General features: G+C 39.2%; 1 protein-coding gene across 2 annotated transcripts; it reads right to left on the bottom strand.

The window, feature by feature from the left end:
• Positions 1 to 573: 573 nt before the first annotated feature.
• HMGCS1 (3-hydroxy-3-methylglutaryl-CoA synthase 1) lies at positions 574 to 24,727 on the bottom strand. 2 transcript variants are annotated; one of them, XM_030927321.1, is made up of 11 exons: positions 24,577 to 24,717; positions 19,045 to 19,103; positions 9,950 to 10,407; positions 9,449 to 9,574; positions 8,430 to 8,594; positions 7,183 to 7,348; positions 5,875 to 6,045; positions 5,234 to 5,340; positions 4,025 to 4,150; positions 3,649 to 3,812; positions 574 to 2,398 (listed from the first exon to the last, which is right to left on the bottom strand). In XM_030927321.1, the coding sequence occupies exons 3-11, from the start codon at positions 10,395 to 10,397 to the stop codon at positions 2,309 to 2,311; spliced, it is 1,563 nt and encodes a 520-aa protein (XP_030783181.1). In that variant the 5' UTR covers positions 10,398 to 10,407; positions 19,045 to 19,103; positions 24,577 to 24,717; the 3' UTR covers positions 574 to 2,308. The 2 variants fall into 2 exon arrangements, with proteins under 2 accessions (XP_030783181.1, XP_010361428.1); XM_010363126.2 differs by lacking the exon at positions 19,045 to 19,103 and having other exon boundaries at positions 24,577 to 24,727.
• Positions 24,728 to 25,301: the final 574 nt, after the last annotated feature.

The raw sequence follows: 25,301 nt of genomic DNA on the forward strand, positions 1-25,301 counted from the left end.
TTTATTTCCTAATTCATAGAACCCTAAGAGTTGATAGTGCTCTTAGGAATCATCTAATCCAAAGTTACTACCAATGCAGGGATTCCCTCTACAAAACCCCTGGAGATCTCTAGCAACATGGGACTTTTAGGTTGGAGGCTCTAGCTGGTAGTGGGCAGTTCTATGTTCACCACTAAATTTTCTCTTCTTTGATTGTCAGCCCTGAGTCCTAGCTTTTTTTAAGGAAAACAGTAACTCATTTCATAAATATTTATAGCAAAGTCTATACATGCTTGCCACCCAATTTGAGAGTTAATTTATTTGTTTCAAATGTAAGAATAATTATCAGTGTAAATTCCTCCACTCTAGATGAAAAGCTCCTTAAAGAGAAGACCATACATCTTGTACATTTTTAAATTTCTACCTTAAACAGAGCACCTTGCTTATATTAGGATTTCAAATGTTTGTGAAATGATAAATGAATGGAATGAGTGAATGAACTGAAATGAAATTAATGCCCATATTTAAAAATAGAATATTAGCTGATTTCTTGCCTAAGCTGTTAGTTCAAGACTGAAAAAGAATACTCAAGTATTTGAAATATTTCTCTAAAACTTTATTTCAAAGTTATTCACCTCACCGTTAATAAGGTGTATGATTAATGCTCTGTGCCAGTATTTGCAGGCCTGCCCATTGCCGGCAATGAACTTTGAGAAAACCCATTTCCTGGCACCCAAAAGTTAAATTACTCTTTTCAAAACATACCGATCTCCCCACCAGTTGCAAAAGTATTACATGCACCATTTTCCCACCATTCTTTAAATTAGAACTTACATTATTAATCTATATCAGCGAATGTTAAATGAAGTCATTTTAACAAATTATAACTGTACAAATCAAAATACTACTAGTTAATATTAGACAAGAGTATCTTACAAACACTACATTACATATTACCTTGCAATCTGAAACATTACATTTCATATATGTGTATGTTTATTTTAGATAACTGAAACTTCACAGAATTTAACAGCAAATAAAGTTTAAAAAATTTAGTTCTGTACATTAGTTCCAACTATCTCTATTTTACAATCTATAAGGCTCATGTCATAGTTCAGCACCAAAAAGATCTACACAAAACTGTTTAACCAATCTTCTTATCCATCCTGTGTGACAGTTTTTGTTTGTCGTCGTCTTTTTTTTTTTTTTTTAAGGTAAAAGTACTACTTCAGACCTTGAAGTGGAATATTTCTAGTCAGACTAGGTAAAAACTTGGGTTGTACCTTGTTTTCATTGAACAGATACAGAAAAAAAAAAAAAAAAAAGGAAAACAGCTGTGTTACACCATGAATTTAGGTTGTCAGCCTGTATGTTGAATTTATAACACTGAAGCATCAGAAGTAAGCTAATAATGCCTTGCCCCATTCTTCCCTTCCATTTTAAATTTTTAAAAAGGTAACCAGAAAAATGTTTCATTTATTCTTTAAAATAAGGTGCAAAGAAGGATTGCAACAACAAACTTTCTCATCTACACCTCCAATAACATCTCACTGTTGTTCAGCATAATATACCATGAACTGATTCAGGGGCACAACTAGTTATATTCACAGCTCCTGAAGGTACCATGTTTTCTATACCAGAAGCCTGTTCAATGGCAGTGTTTCTCTGTTCAGAGGTCATTACAATAACTTTTGTCACTGCTGGCCTGGACTTAACATTCCAGATTCCAGAGCCAGTGTTTTATTGTCCCAACTCTTTTCTTCCTCTTTAGGATTTATCAATTTTAGAAAAAGGGCATGTTTGTCTTGCTATTTTCAAAGGGTTTATGCATATCACATTTTACCCCAATTTTACCACATTGGGGAATGTGGTCACATTCCCCAAGCTAGAAATGTTTTTCAAAAACCACAGGTACTTTCTGTAATCTTGTTGTTCAAAGTACAAAATTCTTACATGTTAAAAAAATTTTTAACTGAAGATTAGTACCTCTGCTTTCTTCTGACAGAAGTACACAATTCATTATACCATGTTTAAAAACCAAACATCATGCATACGAATGGCCAAAGAGGTATGAAGTTTTACAGAGCCCTTAACATCATTCGAGTACATTTGGCATTGGCCAGACCACAACAGGAAGTATGTCAGCAAATTGAGCAAAAAGACTTTCCCAAGTACACAATAGTGATCCAGGCTCCATGTCAGTCACATAAAAATTTACGTAACACGTAATCCTTTAAAATTATCCCCAGATATCCCATTCCTCCAACCGTTCCCATCCTCCCACCCCATGCCCACCCCCACCCTGAAGACTTGCACCTCACAGAGTATCTTAATGTTCCCCATTACTAATGACAGCTGCTTCAGGTTCTGCTGCTGTGGCAGGGAGTCTTGGCACTTTCTTGGCAGGGCTTGGAATATGCTAAAATGACAGGAAAAAAGTTGATGGCTCTTATGATTCTTTCCCCCCCAAGAATCATGGCACCAATTAAAGTTTCTGTAAAGAAACTTAATAAAGGACAACTCTGGAGAAGTTTATGCTAAATATATATTCTATATAACTTTTCATGAAGGGAACTAAATATCAATTTTTCACCTTGTGGTGAATTTAGTATACAATTATCCATACAGGGGGAGAGAGGAAGCCTGCCACAGAGACCCACTACATACAGTATTTTACTTGTTACATCTTGTATTCGCAACTCAAACACTGGTGGTTTGACTTGCTACCTAATTTGTATAATAGCAAGAAGCAAGACTATCCATTTACCAAACTTGTAATAAGCAGATAAATAAGTAGTTTCAAGGTTATAAAGTCCTTAGTTTATAACCTAGCTTCAACACTTACTAGCTATAATCCTGGGCAAGTAATGTAACTTCTTGGAGGCTCATCTCTAAAGGGAGGACAGTATCATTTATAAACTTCAAGGAGGTTGTTGTAAGGATTAAATAAGAAAACGTAAGTAAAGTGCCTAGCATGTAACAGGAATTCAAATTATAGCTATGATTGTTACTTCTTGAAAGTGTGAGGACAGATTTTGACCATGATCTGGGATGAGATATGAAAGGATCCTTGTCCCTCTACTCCATCTCTCACCAAGACACACACCACAAATGAACCTTCTCTCTACATCCGTCTTCCTTTAAATCCTGGTATCCTTAATAAAACCTAGTTATTTACTGCATATTCTTTTTTTTTTGAGATGGAATCTTGCTCTGTCGCCAGGCTGGAGTGCAGTGGTATGATCTCAGCTCACTGCAACCTCTGACTCCCTGGTTCAAACGATTCTCCTGACTCAGCCTCCTGAGTAGCTGGGATTACAGGCATGTGCCAGTAAGCCCAGCTAATTTTTGTATTTTTAGTAGAGACAGGGTTTCACCATGTTGGCCAGGATGGTCTCGATCTCCCGACCTCATGATCCACCTGCCTCAGGCTCCCAAAGTGCTGGGATTACAGGCGTAAGCCACCGCACCCGGCCTTTACTGTATATTCTTAAAATATTAATAATTCAAATGCAAAGCACTTTATACAATTGGAAATAGTACAGCTAGAATCTACTCCCAGAGCCCTTACTATGAATTACTCTTCTTTATTAACATTTATTCAAGTTGCTAAATCCCAGTTAGGTCTCCTAAACCCTAAGATACAGAGATGGGAACTCTTTTACTTACCTCAGTTGCTGTGTTTGAATGCACAAGTCCTACTCCTTCATCCAAAGTGTCATCATTTGGAATGGGACGCCGAGCGTAAGTTCTTCTGTGCTTTTCATCCACCCTAACTAAGTACCACGTTCCTTCAAAGAGTGAATCTATTGAACCCTGGGGAATATAGTTGACTAAAGGAAAGGGAGAGAATATCTACAATTAGTTATGATATACAACTCATCTGGTAATAAAACTAAAGATAAGTTTCATATATCCCAATAATTTTCACTGACATCAGATTAGTACTGAGTAAAGTCTTGACATCCTTATCTTATATGTAGCATCCTTAATGATATCAGCCCTCCAAATAAGCTTTGGGTTAAAGAACATTTAATATTTTTACCCAAATGATGGGTGTCCTCTCTGAGCTTCATGTTTTCAGTGAAGACATCTGGTGCCACACAAGTTCTTGAATCAAGTCTTGATTTAAGATCACATAAACTTGCTGTTATTTTATCAAGAGCAGACCCTAAAATAGCAAATAATTCCAACATTAAAAGACTTTAAAAAAAATCATGTCCAAAAGAAGCCTAAGTAAAATGTTGCCAAATGAGATAAAACAACTTTTCATTTTTGTTAAAACTACTGGCTATTGATTAGTTAAAAGATAAGATGATACCTATTTGACAAATCTCCTATAATCTCAGACTAGAAATCTATTATTGAGTATCCACCACTAGACAAGTTAGGAAACAGGTAGAATTTGAAACTATAAATAACTTGTCTACAATTAATTCGTGGTATAATTATTTTATTATTATTATTTTTTATAGAGATGGGGTCTCACTATGTTGCTGAGGCTGGCCTTGAACATCTGGCCTCAAGCAATCCTCACACCTCAGCCTCCTGAAGTGTTAGGATTATAGGTGTGAGCCATTGCACCTGGCCCATGGTATAATTTTAAAAAGTAATGTCAAGTTTTCATCAGTTTATCTCTACATGTTTGCTCATTGCTGCTCAGGGAAAGCACAAACGTGACCTTAAATATAGCCAAGACCATAAGCCTATAAAAATTAGATAACTTAGTCCTATCCTTTATCCAGATAAAGTAGAATTTTTTTTTTTTTTTTTTTGGATAAGGTAGATTTTTAGGAAAGAGAGTAAAAACCTATTGAAGAAGTAATGAAGACTAAAATATTGTAATGATCTGTGGGACAGATTCAGGTGCTCACTTGAGAAGCCTGCAAAATCAACTTCCCTAGAGTAGTTTTCAATACATTCTTTTTTTTTTTTTTTTGAGACAGAGTTCGCTCTGTCACCCAGGCTGGAGCACAGTGGTGCAATCTCGGCTCACCACAACCTCGCTCTCCTGGATTGAAGCGATTCTGCTACTTCAGCCTCCTGAGTAGCTGGGTATACACCACCTCATCTGGCTAATTTTTTGTATTTTTAGTAGAGATGGGGTTTCACCATGTTGGCCAGACTGGTCTTGAACTCCTGACCTCAGGTGATCTGCCCGCCTCGGCCTCCCAAAGTGCTGGGATTACGAGTTTGAGCCACTGTGCCCGGCCTCAGTCCATAATACATTATTTTTGAAAGATTCAGCCCTTACCTGGTGTAGCATCTTGTGTGACTTTAAGAGAGTACAGAGTGGCAGCCAAACCAGAACCATAAGAAAACACTCCAATTCTCTTCCCTGCTAATTGCTGAGGTGAGTACCTATGTAGGGTGTAACAACAGTTAAGAAGTTTAACTGATCCAAAGCTACAACGCGTGGGAAGCTATACAAGTAGCAATAAAAATTCAGGCTATAAGTTAAAGTAGAATCTAACTTAAAGTTTTAAAGATATAACTCAAAGTGTTAATATTACAGTAGGGAATCTAACTTAGTTTCAATATTGCAGCATGTGAGTTTTCATCTTGTGGGGAATGACAGAGCTTGTGAAAGTCATGCCACAAAACAAGTTACTTCATTAACCAGGTATTTATGGTTCAACTGTAGGTCAAGAACAAAAAAAACCATGGAGCCGGGAAAGCCAGTATGAAATTAACAAATACTTCTGGAAGAACTGTAGCCTCAACCCATACATCCTTCAAGTCAATGGACAATAGCAGATTAGAAAGCCTCAAGATAAAATTTTCTGTGATCTACCACCAACATGCTTGACACCAGATTTGGTTTTAGAAATCTAACATCTACCAAATAAGGGGAGTTGAAATTTAGTATTAGTAGTAGGTGAAATTTATACTTACTGTGCTAGAACAGATGCAAGGGAACCATACACTGAAGATGTGTACATATTTCCATTTTGATTTGATACAAGTAAAGATGCCTTTGTTTTCTGACTGAAGAGTTCAGAGCTAGCCTTCATAAATGCCTTCTCCACATCTCTATCAAAGTAGGTGTCTTCTAATTTAACATCCCTGAAAGATTTATTTTACAGTTTTACAGTGTTCAAAGCCTATATTTTTATTACACTAAACAGCAGCCTAATTAGGATTCAAATCTTTGAGTGTATATAATTGTTTTCCCATTTATTAAAAGACAAGTAGCAGCAATCTAATTGCTATAGAAATCATAACAGTTGTACATATATGGTTCTTTTTCTCAAAAGTTTTCTTTTTTTTTTTTTTTTTTGAGACGGAGTCTCGCTCTGTCGCCCGGGCTGGAGTGCAGTGGCCGGATCTCAGCTCACTGCAAGCTCCGCCTCCCGGCTTTACGCCATTCTCCTGCCTCAGCCTCCCGAGTAGCTGGGACTACAGGCGCCCGCCACCTCACCCGGCTAGTTTTTTGTATTTTTTAGTAGAGACGGGGTTTCACCATGTTAGCCAGGATGGTCTCGATCTTCTGACCTCGTGATCCGCCCGTCTCGGCCTCCCAAAGCGCTGGGATTACAGGCTTGAGCCACCGCGCCCGGCCAAAAGTTTTCATAATCAAGTTAAGACTGATTTGAATACGTTTATAGACCCGCTGTAGCTTTATTGGCAGTGAATAGAATACTATTTCAAGTCCACAATAATATTTATTTAGTTAGAAAAGTAATGGTATTACAGGAGCCAAGTTTTAAAAGTCACAGATAATTTTATCAGATAGAGAAAGGACACACAAGAGACACGGGGAGAAACAGAATGAGTTGAACACGCATAGCATGCTAGGGAGCCTGAAATGAGAAAAAGGGAGGTGGAGTACAAAAGCTGACTTCATCTGTGGCAGTGTGCAGGATGGAAAAGGATATGGGGGCAGGGGCGCTGAGAGAGGCAAGGAGTTAAGAGGCTGCTATAGTGAATATAGGCCCTTGTACAGTTATTTTATCGTGACAACATGAATGGAGCTGAAAGAAAGAAATCAGAAAATCTGAATAGAAATGTCTAAAGAATTTGTGCATGAAAGCTACCACCTCTCTGGACTTAGATTCTTCACTGATTGAGACACATAGATTAGACCAGATGACTTCTAAGATCCTTCTGACTCTCAATTTCTCAGTCTGTACAAGTAACAGCTTAACAGGTATTAAAAATGCTCTAATATAGAATGAAAAAACTCATAATAGCTCCTCTTACCCAAAGGCTTCCAGGCCACTATAGATACTATTTTTATCTCTATTCTGGTCATTAAGGAAGTCATTCAACAACATCCGAGCTAGAGATTTCTGAACCAGTTTACAATATGGTGAGTGAAAGATCATGAAGCCAAAATCATTCAAGGTAAAATCTTTATCATTTCCCTCTGAAAGAGAAGTCCAAGGAAACTATGAAATTCATATAAGCCATGAAATCTTAAAGTTTGACTTTAGAATAAGGCTAGGATATTTTTATATATTTAAACAGCAACCACAAATACACTGTATAATGAAACCTCTCTATACCTTAAAATGTACATTTAAAAAGACACTCAGAGATGAAACAATATATACCATGTCACTAATTTTCAAATTTAAGAGTCATACATATTAGCAGCTTACATAATCAATTTAGTGGGTCAGGATTAGGAATTTTTTTTTTTTTAGTAAAAGAATATTTTAAAAAACAAAATACAGTAGAAAAATAGCAAACTGCATAACTTGCAGCAAGGGTAAGTAATGTCATGACATTTTTGTTTCAGTCTGGCATACACATACAATGTAACGTGTACTTCTTACTGTGGGTCCTAATAAAAAGTTAGAAAACCACCTTTCTGTTAATGTATACTGCAAGAATGATTCTTATCCAGAGCCACTAAATTCACTGATATTTTCGTTGAATATGATTTTTGACCCTTTCTCATAACCTCTAAAAAGCAAAGTTGGACTATAGAAAAAGTATACTTTATGTAATAATGTGTTACGATAGCATTAACTCAAACACTGTCCTTTCAGTGCCTCAACAAATGTCTAGATTAATGATAACTTCACAGGTCAAGTGCAAAGAGATTATTTTTGGGGGAAGATCACTTTAGTAATCCATTTTCATTAGTTTTCCCTGAATCACAACTGTAGTCCAAAACCTTCTTAAAATACCTCTCTCAAAAAAACAAAATTCAAGTTACCTTCTTTTACTCCACTTTGATTTTCTTACAAGGGGTAAACCGACCTGAATATTTTTGCAGAGATATACCTCAGTTTCAAAGTTCACCTCTTCTAGTAAATTACACTTTCCCAGAAACTATGGGAAAATGCTGTTTGGTGAATGAGGAATTAATGGTAAAAGGACATTAAATGAAGAAAGCCCACAAAGTAGTTGCTTACTAAAGATACCTTACACTGCTCTCAAGTGGTACATTACACTGCTCTCAACTGATCCCAAAACCAAGGAAAATGGGTAAAACTTACCTTTCTGCCACTGGGCGCGGATCTTTTTGCAGTAGACAGAATAGCAGCGGTCTAATGCACTGAGGTAGCACTGTATGGAGAGTTTTCCATCTACTATAGGATATTCAGATAGCATATCAGGCTTGTAAAAATCATAGGCATGTTGCATATGTGTCCCACGAAGCCCTATTGGAACCAAAAAGGAAGATGTCTATATATTTCTGCTTCTTGATGTCTGTATGCTAGTCAGTATATTGAATTATCTAAGGACTTTCCTTAACTATCTGATCAATTCTCACCACTTACAGTAGAGAAATCACAAGGTGAAGCCAATATAAGTGAAATGATACATAACAGTATCCATGGACAGTCCTAAGACTCCTTTGGTATACAACTTTCCAAGCCAGTTTCATAACTCTAACAGAGATCACAGTTACTCTACTACACTGAAGACAGATTAAACTTGCCACTGACTATGAGCAAGTTACTATTTAAGTTATCACTTAAACCCTACATTAACCCACTTCTCTGTAAAGTGGGGATGACACCACCTACCTCATAAAACTTCTATAAAAATTAAATACGGGCCGGGGACGGTGGCTCATGCCTGTAATCCCAGCACTTTGGGAGGTTGAGGGGAGCAGATCACCTGAGGTCAAGAGTTCCATACTAGCCTGGCTAACACGGTGAAACCCTGTTACTAAAAATACAAACAATTAGCCAGGCATGGTGGCGCGTGCCTGTAATCCCAGCTACTCAGGAGGCTGAGGCAGGATAATCACTTGAACCTGGGGACACAGGTTGCAGTGAGCTGAGATCATGCCATTACACTCCAGCTTGGGCAGCAAGAGCGAAACTCCATCTCAAAAAAAAAAAGAAAGAAAGAAAAGAAAAACATAAATACAGTAACACACATAAAGCTCTTAGCAAGTAGTACCTGCATTTAATGACCATTAAGTAAGCGACAGCTCCTATTTCTATTTTCAACTTTCTCAGCATACTGTGCTAAAAAAAACAAAAATGCTTTCCCAAGCACTTACCTCGTTCAAAAATTAAAGGAGCATTTGGCCCAATTAGCAGAGCTACTGCTCCAACTCCACCTGTAGGTCTAGCATTTCCTGTGGCATATACAGCAATATCTCCCGCAATTACCAGGGCATACCGTCCTGAAAAATATTTTTTGTTATTTCACAAGAAGAAATTCAACACTATAACCATACATGGAAACTGAAGTCTGTTATATTTCCCCCAGAATATGCTTTTCCCATCTTTGATAAAGAAAGAAATGCTCTAATTTTTTTTTTAATTCATCTGCCAAGGCTCTGTCATCTATCTGACTAAATTTTGAATATACCATTTGTCCTACAAGATAAGATAACCAATTCACAATTCAGGTAACAACAGACAGGTATAATATCTTTCTTAATATATCCAAACAAGTATAAATCACAGAAGTTTGCATATTGCATTAACTAAAGTGTCATTTGGGTGTACTGAATCTCAGAAAAAAATTTTGGGGGACGAGGGGAATTGTAACATACCATCCCAAGAGCTGGATTCAATCCAGTTAACAGCATTGAAGACAGCAGCTGTGCCTCCATAGCATGCATTAGTTGTGTCAATTCCTTCTATATCAGTATTCCCAGACTCTTCAAACAGCTGCATCAAATTAGTCTTCACAGACTTTGATTTGTCAATGATTGTCTCTGTTCCAACTTCCAGCCGCCCAATGCAATCATAGGAAAGGTTATTTCTCTCCATAAGATTCTGAACCACAGTCATGCAAAGAGAGTTAATATCTTCTCTGTCTGTGCAGAAGCCCATCTTGGCCTGGCCCAAGCCAATGGTATACTTTCCAGCATCTACACCATCATATTTTTCCAACTCTGCTTGATCAACATATTGAGAAGGAAAATAGATCTCTAGGGCAACAATTCCCACATCTTTTGGCCAGCAAGCTTCCGCATTCAAAGGAAGCGATCCAGGCATGGTGAAAGAGCTTTAGAAAGGAGAAACAGAAAAAAACATTGTATTAGGTTATAGGTTGCTGGTTTTCAAGTTTGAAATTGAGAAATAGATATTAAGAGTTTAGCAATCACCTGAAGTATCAGTTTAGTTTCTTTAAGTTTAGTGTTTAGGGCAGTCAATTGTGTACATGTGAAGTAGCAATTATTATACGAATGGAATATTATCATTTAAAATTATAGTCTTTTAGAAAGGCTTTCATTTTATTCAAAATTGGGCATCTCTAGATTTAAAACATGATTATTAGAGGTAAACAACACTCAAATAAGATTTTCTACATTGTAAAGAACTGTAAGATAAAATACAATGACAATTCAGAAATACGGCTGACAAATCAGAATTACCTGACCACCTGAAAGTTTAAATAAATCAGGCCAGCATGGTGCCTCATGCCTGTAATCCCAGCACTTTGGGAGGCCTTGGCGGGCGGATCATGAGGTCAGGAGATCAAGACCATCCTGGCTAACACAGTGAAACCCTGTCTCCACTAAAAATACAAAAAAATTAGCCGGGGGTGGTGGCAGGCGCCTGTAGTCCCAGCTACTTGGGAGGCTGAGGCAGAAGAATGGCGTGAACCTGGGAGGAGGGGCTTGTAGTTAGCCGAGATCTCACCACTGCACTCCAGCCTTGGTGACAGAGTGAGATTCCGTCTCAAAAATAAATAAATACATACATACATACATCATTTATTCATCATAGATAAACCAGTCCTCTTTTTTAAAAAAGGGACTAAAAAGTGGTGTCTAGATTTACTTACCAATAGTAACAAAAATTGCTAGCTACACAAGACCATTGTTGGGCACTTAACCTATCAGAGCTTCAGCTTCTTCAACAGGTTGTATCAGTCAGGAAAAGAAAAATTACTCCAGATATTTCAAACAGAGGGGAGTTTTAATGCAGGGAAATAGCTACAAACTTGTTGGCTGGGCTGGAAGAACAAAGTGGGAAAGGTGGTTTTCAGATCCCATGAGCCTGCACTCCTGCTGAAGCTGCTAGAGCTACAGTACTAGCACCTCTGCTGCTGAGCTGGAACCCAGAGACCCAAAGTCCCACTGTTGCTGCTGCCACTGACAAGAACAAGACAGGTACCTTCTTCCCACCTTCTAATCTTTCTTGAGTACTTCCATCAGCCCTCTAACCAGAACCCAGATGGCATAAGAACCAATGAAATGTAGTTGTGAGGCTCTGAAGAGTGGCACACCTCCTCAGTTTTAGAGAAATAATCCTAAAACCTAAAATTCTACAACTCAATTTCCTTTTTAGGTATGACATCACTGGATGGTGCCACTTACGTGGCAGAATTTCATTGACCCAAAGGTCTTGGTTTATGAGTTACCTGGGCTGAACTGATTCATGAACATTCTATATCACTTGTCAACCCACCACTAATTTGATACTTAAAAATGAAAGCCAAATCCTATATTTATGTCATTTGTCCTCTGCCACTCTGCAATTAAAGGTCTTAAGGGGCCAGGTGCAACTGGGAGGCTGAGGCAGGAGGATCACTTGAGCCCAGGAGTTCAAGACCAGCCTAGGCAACACAGCAAGACCTTCTCTCTACAAAATTTTTTTTTAAAATGAGCTGAGCATGGTGGTGCATGTCTGTAGTCCCAGCTACTAGGGAGGCTGAGGCAGGAGGATCACTTGAGCCCAGGAGTACAAGGGTGTAGTGAGCTGTGATTGCACTACTGGGTGACAGTGAGACCTTGTCTGTAGAGGGAAAAAGAAAAAAAAAAAAGATTTAAGAGATACCAGTTGTGTCTCCCTTCCAAACAGAAGAATTGTTTTTGTTTCTTTTTTTTCATTCATCCAAACAATGCCAACATGTTACATGCTAAACATTATGGATGTTTAATGGGAGACTTCCTTATCCTCTCAAGTATTCATTATTTTATGGGATAATAAGAGAAAAACACATAATAATAAACAGGTAACAACATTGAGAGCCACATTATATAATGGAGAACTACCTAACCCAGCCTGGTGGTAGGGCAAGGAGTGTTAGGAAAATCATCCTGGTTATAGGGGCCTGACTTGAGCCCCAGGAATGGGTAGGAGTAAGCAGTAATGCACTGAAGAAATGGAGGGTAGTAGATTTTCAACAGAGTGGACAGCATGAAGAAAGGCAGACTATAAGGAATTACAAAAAGCTTTATTTGTCTATTGGAATGAAACATGAGCCCCAGTGAGTAGATCAGGTAAATAATACATTAGGATAACTAGGTAAGGGTTAGGTCACGAAGGTTCTGGTATGCTGATGTTGAAGGCTTCAAAATTATCATGAAGATAGTAAGAAGCCATCGGAGAGTTTTAAAAAAGGAATAATACGGTGATATTAGTTGTCAGGTCAGTGTTTTTCCAACTCTGGAATCGATTTAGTGGATGGCAAGGACACATTTAAAAAAATGAAACAGAAAAGAATACAAGATATACAATTGCATGGCACAGGGCAAACGTAAACATTTTTCTTGAATCAACCTTTTGTTTTAATTATTCATACATACATAAAGTATACATAAGTTGCAATACAAAGCGTATTTTTTTTTACTGGGGAGCACAGTCAAAAAAGTTTGACAGCCACTGTTCTATCATCACTAACGCTGTTTTACAGTCACTGGTGCTGTGAATGGATGAGTTAGGAAGCTGACATGGCAGTCCAGAGAAGACACGGGTCATGAACTAGAGCAATTACTACGTGTGGAGTGAAAAGGAACAGCTTCCAAAAACATGGAAAAAGCAAAAGAACTAGCAGAAATTGTAACTGACTAAATGTTAGGGAAAGAAGAAAATGTATAGAATGACTTCCAAACTTCTATTCTCAAGTGTTTTATGACTTGACAAGCACACTGCCAGATACACTAAATGAACAGAGACCCTCTCCACTTTGTTCTACCCCACTTCTTCCACACAAACCCTGTTTCCTTTATGCCCTTTTCCCTGGTTAAGTGGAGTTCAGCCACACCAGCTCTCAGAACCACCACTGAGGAAGTGAAGAGATCAGGCTCAGACAAGCTGCTTTCTCATTCCTGCCATTTCACAAACAACTCCATACATTTTTCCAGTTTGGTCTTTCTATCTACTTCCTTCTTATATGAGACTTAACACAAGATTCTTAACTTTCATGTATGCAATTTATACTCGAAAACACACAAAGAGAACTATACTAAAGTCAACAATCAAGGATAAATGCTAAATATTACCCCATCTTTCCCCATCTTACAACTATTTACCTACATAACCCTCCCTCTACTCTTTACTCTCAAATTATTATATTCTTTATCCAAAAACATTTAGTGCTTTCTTCAACAACCCACCTCGTGCTTCTGCTTATTGAAATCCTTTATAGCCCTAGATCACATAGGTCACATTTTACCCATGAAACCTTTCTAAATTACCTTTTGCATTTCTTGCCTGTCCTTCTACACCATCATACTTCGTCAATTAAAAGTCACTTTCTTGGGTAACATTTCAGAAATTGGGATTCCTCTTACAATTGCTATCAGACAGAAGCCAATTATGATGCTGTCATTGCTTACACGTGGGAAAATAACAAAACTGCCAGCATGACATTTGCAGCTGACAGTCAACAGCCTGAAAGAAATTCTCAGATATGATACTGGAGCACTCATTTCACCCTCTAGGAACCAAATGGACTGGGAAGGAAGTAGAAGGTGGTGAATCCCTAAGCAGGAGTCAAAGTAGGCTGGCTTTGCATAATCGCAAAGCCGAAGGTCAGCACCATAACCTTCCCATTCCTTTTTGGGCTCTTGAAAGGAATGCTACATCACCAATTCTCTTGGCGGCACAGAGGATGGAAAATTACAGGTATTAATAACTCTGACTCCAAAAACAATTCAGAAGGCAAACTCTAAATATGTGAAATTTAGCAATTCCTTATGTGTTTTCCATCTTATTGAATATGCAAGTGACACATGACAAAAATCTATGTCTAACTCTAAAGAGCTCTTTAAAACATTCTAAGTAATCAAAAAAGCATTGTATCTTAATTGGCAATGAAGCATCTTAAATTTATTATATCCCAGATTCTTCAGATAGTACAAAATACAGCATTCAGTGCTTCAACTGTGTTACTTCCCAAATATCTGCCTGTATTATGGATTGAATGTCTGTATTTCCCCACCAAATTCATATGTTGAAGCCTTAACTCTCAATGTGATGGCATTTGGAGATGGGGCCTTTGGAAAATAATCAGGTTTAGATGAGGTCATGAGGATGGGGCCCTCATGATGGGATCAGCGCCCTTATAAGAAGATACCACAAGAGTTTGCTCATGTTCTCATACTTTCTCTGTGCCATGTGAGGACGCAGCCACTTGCAATCCAGAAGAGCCATCATCGGGAACCAACCACGCTGGCACTCTGACTTCCAGCCTAAAGACCTATGAGATCATAAATATCTGCTGTTTAAACCACCTACTCTATGGTATTTTGCTGTGGCACCTAAGCAGATTAAACAGTCTGGTCACCTCAACTACGTCCAAGTTCCTTAAGGTCTTCTCTTGTCTTAGACTACTGTATGGCCCATTTTACCAGACATAGTATATATACTGCTGCTACTCAATTCCACAATGGGAAGGAAAACCCCTAAACACAACAATCTACTTCCCAATTATATCCTCTTAATTCCTAAAGTACTGGCCATATTTCTGTATTCAATACAGGAAAAACAATGTCATCACCAACATTCAGGGACAGGAGCATAAAGAAAGACTAAGGGAAGTTCATTCTTGTTAAAACCTAAAGCTGGGGAGGATAAAGATAAGGCTTTTACATTCCTACTCTATTCATCTTCAACTCCTTTCCTGTGTCTACAACTCAGATAGAAGACTACTGATTTTCTCGATATGAGGTGCTTGAAATGCTCTACATCCATCCTCACTCTGAGCCTCAACAAACTCTTCCCATCAATTTTTTGATAAAGTTGGTTACCACTTTGCTGAAGTTGAAACGAAAATATAAAAGAGCTGTCTAATATGCCACTAGGCATGAATTCTAAGTTTATAGTAAAATAAGATACTGGATAGTACACAAGAAAGAGCCCTACAACTACTGTTACCAGAAAAAGACTAGTCCATAGGCATATAAGCTGCTACATATGATCTCTTAAGTCACTAAAGTAGGAGTAACCACCTTCCCAGCCTTTCCCGCAAGGCTACCCTTTAGATTATTTTCAACTCTTCAAACTGCTTTAAACATGCTGAAGACAGTATGGTCTTCCTTGCCTGGCTCAGTGGTTTTTAACACTATTGGAAATAAAGTGAACAGGTAATATACCGTTTTGAAGGTATAAACCAGTTTGCAATATACTTGTACTCACTAATAAATTCAGTTTAGTCTTTTAAGAGCATCACGCAGCAACACTGGCAATATATTTAATTATCCTTATAATGCTTGTACAGTTCTCTATAAAATAAAGCTATAATGCAAGACTTCAATTTCAGAATTAATCTGTATTTGTCACAGTCTGATGAGTGCTGATCAATTCTTTGTATTATAGTACTCCTAAAATAAGGTACAACTCTATGACTCCTAAATGTCCTACATTAAATACATGACTTGTTTCATTTGAAAACAAACAAACAAACAAAAAATGTAGGTTAACTAAAATAACCCACATACATCAAATGGAAAGTGAATCACAATTCTGACCTTGATGGAAAAAATCATTTTTACATTGTCCAACTCAGTCAATATTATTCATCCTCTGAGGGTTTCTTACAGCCAATGTTTTTTTCCATTATGTTCTTGGTAAAAAGCCATCTAATCTGAAATATTTAGCCTTTGGTTCAAATTGAGAAGAGTGATTAAGTTGACAGGAAAATTAATACAGAGAAATAACTGCTTTCATGACATTTAGAAGAACAAAAAATTGTTTCTGGTTTCAAATGTTACTTTTTTTTTTTGAGATGGAATTTTGCTCTTGTTGCCCAGGCTGGAGTGAAATGGCATGATCCCAGCTCACTGCAACCTCCGCCTCCCAGGTTCAAGCGATTCTACTGCCTCAGCCTCCCAAGTAGCTGGGATTACAGGCGGGTGCCACCACACCCAGCTGATTTTGTATTTTTAATAGAGATGGGGTTTCACCATATTGTTCAGGCTGGTCTCAAACTCCTGACCTCAAGTGATCCACCTGCCTCGGCCTCCCAAAGTGCTGGGATTGCAGGCGTGAGCCACCGTGCCCAGCAAATGTTACTTTTAACTATCCTATTGAGGATGTGCTCTTACATTGTCCTTTCAAATGCTCTCTGAAATAGGCTAGATATAGCTAGGTATAAATTAGGTGAAAAAAAGACTAGCTATAGGTCTGAGGTGCTCACATTATGGTATTCACTCTTTACCCTATCAGAGAATAGAATATTTTGGTTAATTCACTATTTAAGAATAAAGAGGCCGGGTGTGATGGCTTATGCCTGTAATCCCAGCACTTTGGAAGGCCTAGGTGGGCAGATCACTTGAGGTCAGAAGTTCAAGACCAGCCTGGCCAAAATGGTGAAACTTCGTCTCTACTAAAAATACAAAAATTCACTGGGTATGGTGGCGGGCATCTGTAATCCCAGCTACGTGGAAGGCTGAGGCAGGAAGGCTTGAACCCGGGAGACGGAGGTTGCAGTGAGCTAAGATAGCACCACTGCACTCCAGCCTGGATCACAAAGTGTGACTCCATCTCAAAAAAAAATTTTTTTTTTAATTTAAAAAAAGAGACAAATCACAAAAATTTTCTAAGTAGAATATAATTTTTAAAATCTGATGGTTAAAAAAATTACATGTTTTTAATTTTTTGCAGATAATGCATTTTATTATTTTTCAGAGTATATATTGTATTTATAATAAAATATATACATTTTCTTTTTAAATTCCATCCTTAAAAAAGGAGAGAAAAGGCAACTTTCAGAGAACTTTGTAAACCTTTCAAGTTTTTCAACAAAGCAGTACCAAGAGAGGACTAAAGTCTTAAATAAGTCTCATTTAAGTAAGGGCTCACTCCCTCTGGTGGACAAAAGAAACTCCATATCCTATTTCCAGAGTCAGTAAAGCAAGATAAGGAAGCCTTGTTAATGTTTTCTGAATGCTTCCTGCCTAGAATACATAAAAGACCTATATAGTTATTCTGAGAATAAATCTGGAAATGAAAGAGAACTGGAAAGGGGAGAAAAAGGGGAGGGAAACTAGCTGATGATACTGGTGTAAGGGAAGTCCTAATCTAGCTCCTCAATGGCTGTGTTGGGGAAGGACTTCAGCATCAGTCCCTCCTAATTGAGCTTTGCCTCTGCTCTCTTCTCTATCATAGGCCAACAGTTCTTTCCAAATTGCATGTCTAACCATTGTCAAGATGCTGCAGGTTGAGCATTCCTAATACAAAAATGCAAAATCTGAAATGCTCCAAAATCTGAAACTCTCTGAGCACCAACATGATGCTCAAAGGAAATGCTCATTGGAATATTTTGGATTTTGGATTTTCAGATTAGGGGTGCTCAACTGGTATGTTTTCTCAAATATTCCATGATCCAGAAAAATCCAAAATCTTTAACAGTGCTGGTCCCAAGCATTTCAGATAAGGAAAATTCAATAACTCTGCCAAGTTTCTCTTCTATTATTTAGGCTTAGCCTCTCTGCATTAAACAAGGAGCTTTTGGAGAGCAGGAACCGTGCTTTTTTCATTTTTGTGTCCCTGGTACCCAGCCCACTGTTTGGCATATGGTAGATGCTAATGTTGAATAAATGAAATTGCACTAGACTTCTAATCTAACATCATTAACATCCATAGGAAATCATAATCTTGAAATACAAAAAACGCAGAATCGTAAGAGAAGCACTCCCTGGCAATATGAGAAAGCAATGGCTGCAAATAATTAGATTACCAGTTGAAATACATTTGCAATTACTGTCCATTCTCACATAATTTTTTCTCTTTTGAGACAGAGTCCCACTCTGTTGCCCAGGCTGGAGTGCCGTGGTGCAATCTTGGCTCCCTGCAACCTCCGACTCCCGGGTTCAAGCGATTTTCTTGCCTCAGCCTCCCAAGCTGCTTGAATTATAGGCACCTGCCACCATGCCCGGCTAATTTTTTTGCATTTTTAGTAGAGACGGAGTTTTACCATGTTGGCCAGGCTGGTCTCGAATTCCTGACCTCAGGTGATCCGCACACCTTAGCCTCCCAAAGTGCTGGGATTACAGATGTGAGCCACTGTGCCTGGCCCATTCTCACATCATTTTAAACATTCATCCACAGCCCAGATACATATCTTTTGAGGCTGTAATTTAAAAAGTATTACTGGCAGACATGCTTACCTCTGATCGTTTCTGATTAAGTAGTTCATGTAGTTACATTTTATTATATGCACTTTTTCTCTTATGAGTGAACACTAATTTTTAAAATTTGTTTCTAGATTTTAAACATTAGTCTAATAAACACAAAATTAGTTTCCTGAAGCATTATGGCATTAACAAAATTTTAAAGATGAGGCAGAATCCTAAAAGGGGTTTTAAGAACATATGGCACAAACAAATTGTTATTTGCTCTAGGATATCAAAATTTCTTTCCTCCATTAGAGAGGAATACTTTCCTTAAGCAGCATGACAGGATGCCATACCTGTGTGAAGGATAGAGAACTGTAGTCTCCAGGTCTGTCACTGTTTCCTCCTTCGGGCACTAGGAATTTCAAATAAGAACTGCTTTTAAAGTTACAAATCACTACCCAAATTCAAATACTAATGAATCCAATTCAAAGTGAGTTAAAATAAGCAATTCCTTATCCAACTACATTATGCAGAATAGAATTTGACATTTGCTTAGAAAAAATCATACTTAAAGCTTATAGCACATTTTCCCCCTGATTTTCTTAGCCCTTTTAGTGATAGGTTCAGTCCTGGTAATAAATGGATATAAGAAGATCACTATTGTGGAAAGGAAAAAACAAAAAACCTCAAGGAAATAAGAAGCCCATGTCACCAATTGAGGCTTTAAACCAAGGTTTTCAAGAACTGGAGGAAAGGAATATAAACAAGTTGTAATGAGTTAGCAAATTCCTAGAGTAAAGAGATCTATGCATTTAAGAGCCTGCACTGCATATAAGAGATTGTGGCTTTGGCACCAATTTTGGACCTCAGTTTCCTCATCGATAAAATGAAGCTAATACAGTTGCCCTCCCCAGATCATTGTGAAGGACTGCTGAGATGGTAACATACATGAAGACACTTTGTAACATAAAGCACTAATACATTGACTATTACCTTAGTTCTTATACAAAGGTATTTTTCTAGCAAGACCTAATCATTTTCAACACTGCCACCTTCAGCCTGCAAACCTTCTAGAAAGTGATTTTCCCCCTTAGTGCTTATGTTAAAAAATTAAGCATTTAGACACAGGAGCATTAAACATTATTATGTAAATTAAGTAGAAATAATTTTCGAAGGTGACTGGAACATAGTCTTCAGTCCATCTGTTTTGAAAGACTGTTACTTGAGACAACAGCTTCTGTGTTTAACACAGCATACACCATTTCCTCTGCTCTCTAATTACTGGCAAATTTAGCATCTGCCCTTAATGAATTCACTGGTGACTACATTTGGATGTTATTAATATTTAGTAAAGCTTTACTTTATTTACATAATTACATAATTTAAGAGCTCTTCACAGCCATACTTCATTGACTAAGTTTACTACCCACCTACCCCCACTGCCCTGTGAAAAGAAATAGATCTTAAGTTTTGTAAGCAAAGACTACTACAATATTCCAAAAATGTCTCTACAGCATTATATATACTTTGAGAAAATAACCTATCTTTTGTTCTTTATTATCTCAAATTATGCCTTTGTCTTCTGCAAATTAAGCAGACCACAGAGACCAGTTCTTGAAAAGCATGATTCCTTCTCCATGTTAAGACTACTTAAATAATATTTCTTCTTGATGTTCATGCATGTATATGCATTTGACACTGCTTGTGACAAGGAAATTTTCCTTGAACTGCCTATATTCCCTCAATTTTTTTTTTTTTTTTTTTTTTTTTTTTTTTTTTTTTTTGAGACAGGGTGTCTCTCTGTCACCCAGACTGGAAGGCAGTGACATGGTCACTGCTCACTATAACCTTGACCTCCCAGGCTCAAGTGATCCTCCTGTCTCAGCCCCCCAAGTAGCTGGGACTACAGGTGCATACCACGATACACAGCTGATTTTTGTATTTTTTGTAGAGATGGGATTTTGCCATGTTGCCCAGCCTGTTTTCCAACTCCTGGGCTAAACCAATTCACCCACTTTGGCCTCCCAAAGTGCTGGGATTATAGGCGTGAGCCACCTTGCCTGGGCTCCTCTTTCTATTTTGATTACTTAAATTGGAAAGGGAGGTTAGGTGGGAGAGACACAGAGAACAAAGAAGAAACAAATAGAAGATTCAGAAAGAACTTCTGTGCTACTTAAGGATTTCTCCATTCTGGCTAAACCAGTATTGCCAAAGTCTCAAGCAGATCACAAACTTATTTCTAACAGGTCTTTTCAGAGTAAGTGACAGAGGGAATCAACATGGGTCAAGAAGCAGTTAATGAACGGCAAGTAGCTGGGCACGTTACCACAAAGCAGGTTTGCAGACTCCTGGGATAAAATATAGGCACTTTGAGTCGGGCAAAGACTAAAACACAAGAATGATAAGAATTGTCTAGGGCCAATCAGATTTATGCAATGGTGGTTTCTTCTAGAGTTTACTCAGGGTTCTGAATACTTCCTTCTGGCTCCCTCCTTAGCCTTGATTCAAACAAGTGGTTGGAGAAGTTCATCACCTACACATTTTGGTATATAAACTATAAAATATAAACAGTTACCTGTTGATCTTTCTCATTGTTACAGGAGATAAATCTAGGAAATTAAGAACAAGTTGGCAACCTTTCCTCCTTAGGAGCAAGCAAGTAAAAACTAATGTTGAGAAAGACTTGCTCAAACCTGTATACTCTGGTATAGTTCTCCAAGTAAAAAGCATGGACATTCCTGCCTCCTCCCAGGAGGAGGTCTGCCTATCAGAGATTCTACTCATTTTCAAGGCCCTGTTCTAAGTCACCTCTTCCTGCAAGGTTTCCTTGATAAATCACACAGAAAATAAGTTTTCTAATCAGGGACCTGCATTTCTACAGAGGTAGGTCATTCATACCCAAGTCTACATAGCCTACTCTCTATGGAAAACTAGTTATGGGCAGTCTTCTTATCCATACAGGATTCCTACACTTCTATTGGGAGAGGGGCTATATATTTTGATTTTCTGAAATCCCTTTGAGATCTTGAAGTAAAGGGTACTCAATTGCTGTATTTTTCAGTGGCTGAATTTGGAGTTATAACTACTAGAGGACAAATCTTTTCGATTTAATACTTGTAGCAGCCCTCAGTAGTAAGTGCTTTCTGCTATCACTTTTTTTTTTTTTTTTTTTTAATTTGTTACTGCTCCTTGCAGAGCAGGGCTACCCTATAGGCGGTGTGTCCAGAGTAGCCTGCTATCACTTTTGAGATGAGCTGCAGCACCATAGTGTCTAGTTTAAAGAAACTGGTTCTCTACTGCTATAGTTCAAGGCAAATTGTTCACAGATTCCAAGGTGAACAATGTAAGAAGCCCATATGGAATCAGAAAACATTTGTTGGTCTTACAATCATTCCCATATGCACCCACACACAACCACAAACCCTGCAAAGATGAAGACAAGACTTCAAGCTTTCAAAGATTAGCCTCTCCTATACTGATGTAACTACACTCAGTAAAAAGTTGACAGACATTAAGTGAACATCAACACACACCATGCATTAGGATGAAGAGATTAAGAATCTAGCTCTAGGCAGGCGCAGTGGCTCATGCCTGTAATACCAGCACTTTGGGAGGCTGAGGCGGATGGATCATTTGAGGTAAGGAGTTGGAGACCAGTCTGACCAACACGGTGACGCCCCATCTCTCCTAAAAATACAAAAAAATTAGCTGGGTGTGGTGGTCTGTAGTCCTAGCTACTCGGGAGGCTAAGGCAGAATTGCTTGAACCCGGGAGGCGGAAGTTGCAGTGAGCTGAGATCACCCCGCTGCACTCCAGCTTGGGCGACACAGTGAGATTCTGCTTCAAAAAAAACAAAAACAAAAACAAAAAATATATATATAGTACTATCATTAGGACAGGTAATATGTATCGCAGCCTTTTAAATCTATACTACCTTCTTGAAAAACATAAAAATATCACACATCCTTCTATGATATTTGGTTCCACAGTAACCCAGCATAAAATTATAAGGCTATATTCCTTTCTAAATGAAACTAATTGGAGATTCTGATACGTAGCAAAACAAACTTCTCAAGCCACATCTCATATCCAATTCCAGATTCTGGAAGATACAACCAGGTTTTAAATGATTCTAGAGGACCCAGGAAACCATATTACAACAATATCTGGGTTTTTTGCATATATTTCTTCTGAGAAAAGCTATCTAAAATCTAAGTCAAAATCTCAAAATCAATCCACAGTTAAACGAAACAAGATGTAAAAGCAATCTGGAGGGATATTTAAGATGAGAAACAAAATTAAAACAAGGCCCAAATGATGTGGCTTACGGCTCCAAACATAGAATATCCTTTTACACTCCCTCCCCGCAGCATAGGTCATACCTTCTGAGTGCTGGGGTTACTGATGATTATACTAGAATTGAGCTGAACTAGACTACAGTTGAATAAAGGGCAAACTTACAAACTTAGGTGAGAAATATCTACAAAGGTAGACACAAAGAAAGCCTTTCTCTCTTCCCATAAGGTATGCTATCCCTGCTCCCTTCTCCACACAAAAATAACTGAAATTTAAAAATAAAGTTTAAAGAACACAAGCTGCTTAGGTGTCTCAAGTGCAAAGAACCACTGACACGGAAAATGTTAAGGACTTTCAACTGCCTCTCATCTAATAGTATCTGTGCAATAAAGTCCAAAACCCGCCTCAGAAGGAAAAATTTGTTAACTCTAGGAGCACTTCCATTTGTCTTAATTTTGTTGTTTATCTTGTCAATTGTTTTTCATGATTCATGCCTGAAACAGAGCAAATGTTAGTTAGCAGCAGCCAGAACACATCATCCTACTGCAGCAGGTGGCAAGAGCATCCTCGGGAAGGTGGGGACCTGCAGCAGAGGTGAGTGGTGAAAGCAGCCAGTGATGCCTTAAGGCTAAGGCCACAGGGACAAGCATGACAAACAGGCACAACCTCACATTATCTGTTCCCCAAATCCCTCCTCCAGAGTGGATCAGAATAATCATTTCTCTACCACTGGTCAAGGCCGGACGTGCGTTTTCAAAGACTCCATATACTTGCTTTGAAATATACTTAGCTTAATCCAAAACCTATTTGTGTGAGGACTCTAAGTGCTTGCCCATTACACTGTATCACCTAAAGCTAGTCCTGAAGGTATTAGCAGGAAGGAGATGTGGGATTTCAGAACACCAAGGAAGCCTATTTTTTAAAACGCAGACATAAAAAAAAAATGGAGGCACGAAGGCGGGAGGCAGTGATCTATGCGATTTGAAGCAAGTACAGACTGAGCCCCAGTACTTAGCCAGGTCTAAATCACGGTTGTGAACGCTTTCTTGCACCTGAGCTGAGGAAGAAAAGTAATTCTACCCACTTCCCTTCTTTCCATCAACTCTGTATGTGGCAGCAGGACACACCCCCTACGAACCTATCAGCCTGTCTAAAGAGGATCTTACCCATCCTTTGGCGTCCACCCTTAACCAAGGCTCTGGAAACGCCTCGGCAGCCCAACTCTCTTCTCTACCCTCCTGACACCCCCGACTTCCCTCTAGGCGGTCACAGCTGCCTGTCTGGCACCTCCAACTCCTATGTCGTTAAAACACCTAGACCTCAACGCCCTCTCGCGTTCTCCCCTCCGCGACTCGCCTGTGTCCTCGGCTCTTCTCAGATCCGCTACGGTTGGCCTCAGGTCCCTGGCGAGGGAGACCCCGCCCGGCCCCACTCACGGTGCCCCATCCTCCCGGGCAAGGTCCCCGCCTCCGTCCTGACCCAGACTCCCAGCTCCTTCGGGCCTAGTCAAGGACACCGCCTCCGTCTAGCCCACACCCGCCCGCGGCACCTCCGCAGCCTAGCTCTACTCCCCCGCGCGGGACACTCACCAAGCGTGACCGAGAGGCAGCAGATGAAAGGCAGTGAGCCACCAAAGAATAGTGCGCGGCGCCTCCCCTCCGCCACCAGCTTTATAGCCGCCAACCCACCCGACTCCGGCACCGCCGAGAGTCGCTGGGAGGCGGGACGGTGGCTCCAGCAGCCAATCGCGGCCGGTAGAGTTGCCCTGCAGCGCCCGCCCCCCAGTCCGGCTTCTACCAATCAAAAGGAAACTAGAGGCTGTGACTCACTAGGATTTTCCCTCGTGGCTGGAAGGGCGGGGAGAAGGGGCGGGATCAAAGTCTCAGGGCCGAGGAAGTGGTGTGAGAGACTGACGTGGGGTGGCACGAGAGCCAACTTGCCAATGACGGAGCGGCAAGAGACGGCGAGAGCCAACGGGAGCGGAGTGAGAGATTCTCCGACCAATTGGGGCTAAGTGAGAGGAGATGCGAACCAATGGGTACTCCGCGTCCCACCACTGGAGAGATGGTCAAGTGTGGGAGGTGAGTTGGTCCCAGCTTGGGAGGCTGTCAGGTTGCCTAGCAACCAGAGCTGGGCTTCACCTGAAAGATTTCTGAAATACTGTACGTGATTTGAATTCAATCTTAACGTTTTCTAGCAAAGTGTGCCTAGATTACAAATTGGAGCAGAATACTTCACCCAGAACTTGTGTATGTGTAAATATTCTAAATACCCGATTTGTAAATACTCAAATATTGTCTCATTTATTCAAAAC

Source organism: Rhinopithecus roxellana, chromosome 3 (assembly GCF_007565055.1).
Source record: "Rhinopithecus roxellana isolate Shanxi Qingling chromosome 3, ASM756505v1, whole genome shotgun sequence".
Classification (NCBI taxonomy): Eukaryota; Metazoa; Chordata; class Mammalia; order Primates; family Cercopithecidae; genus Rhinopithecus; species Rhinopithecus roxellana.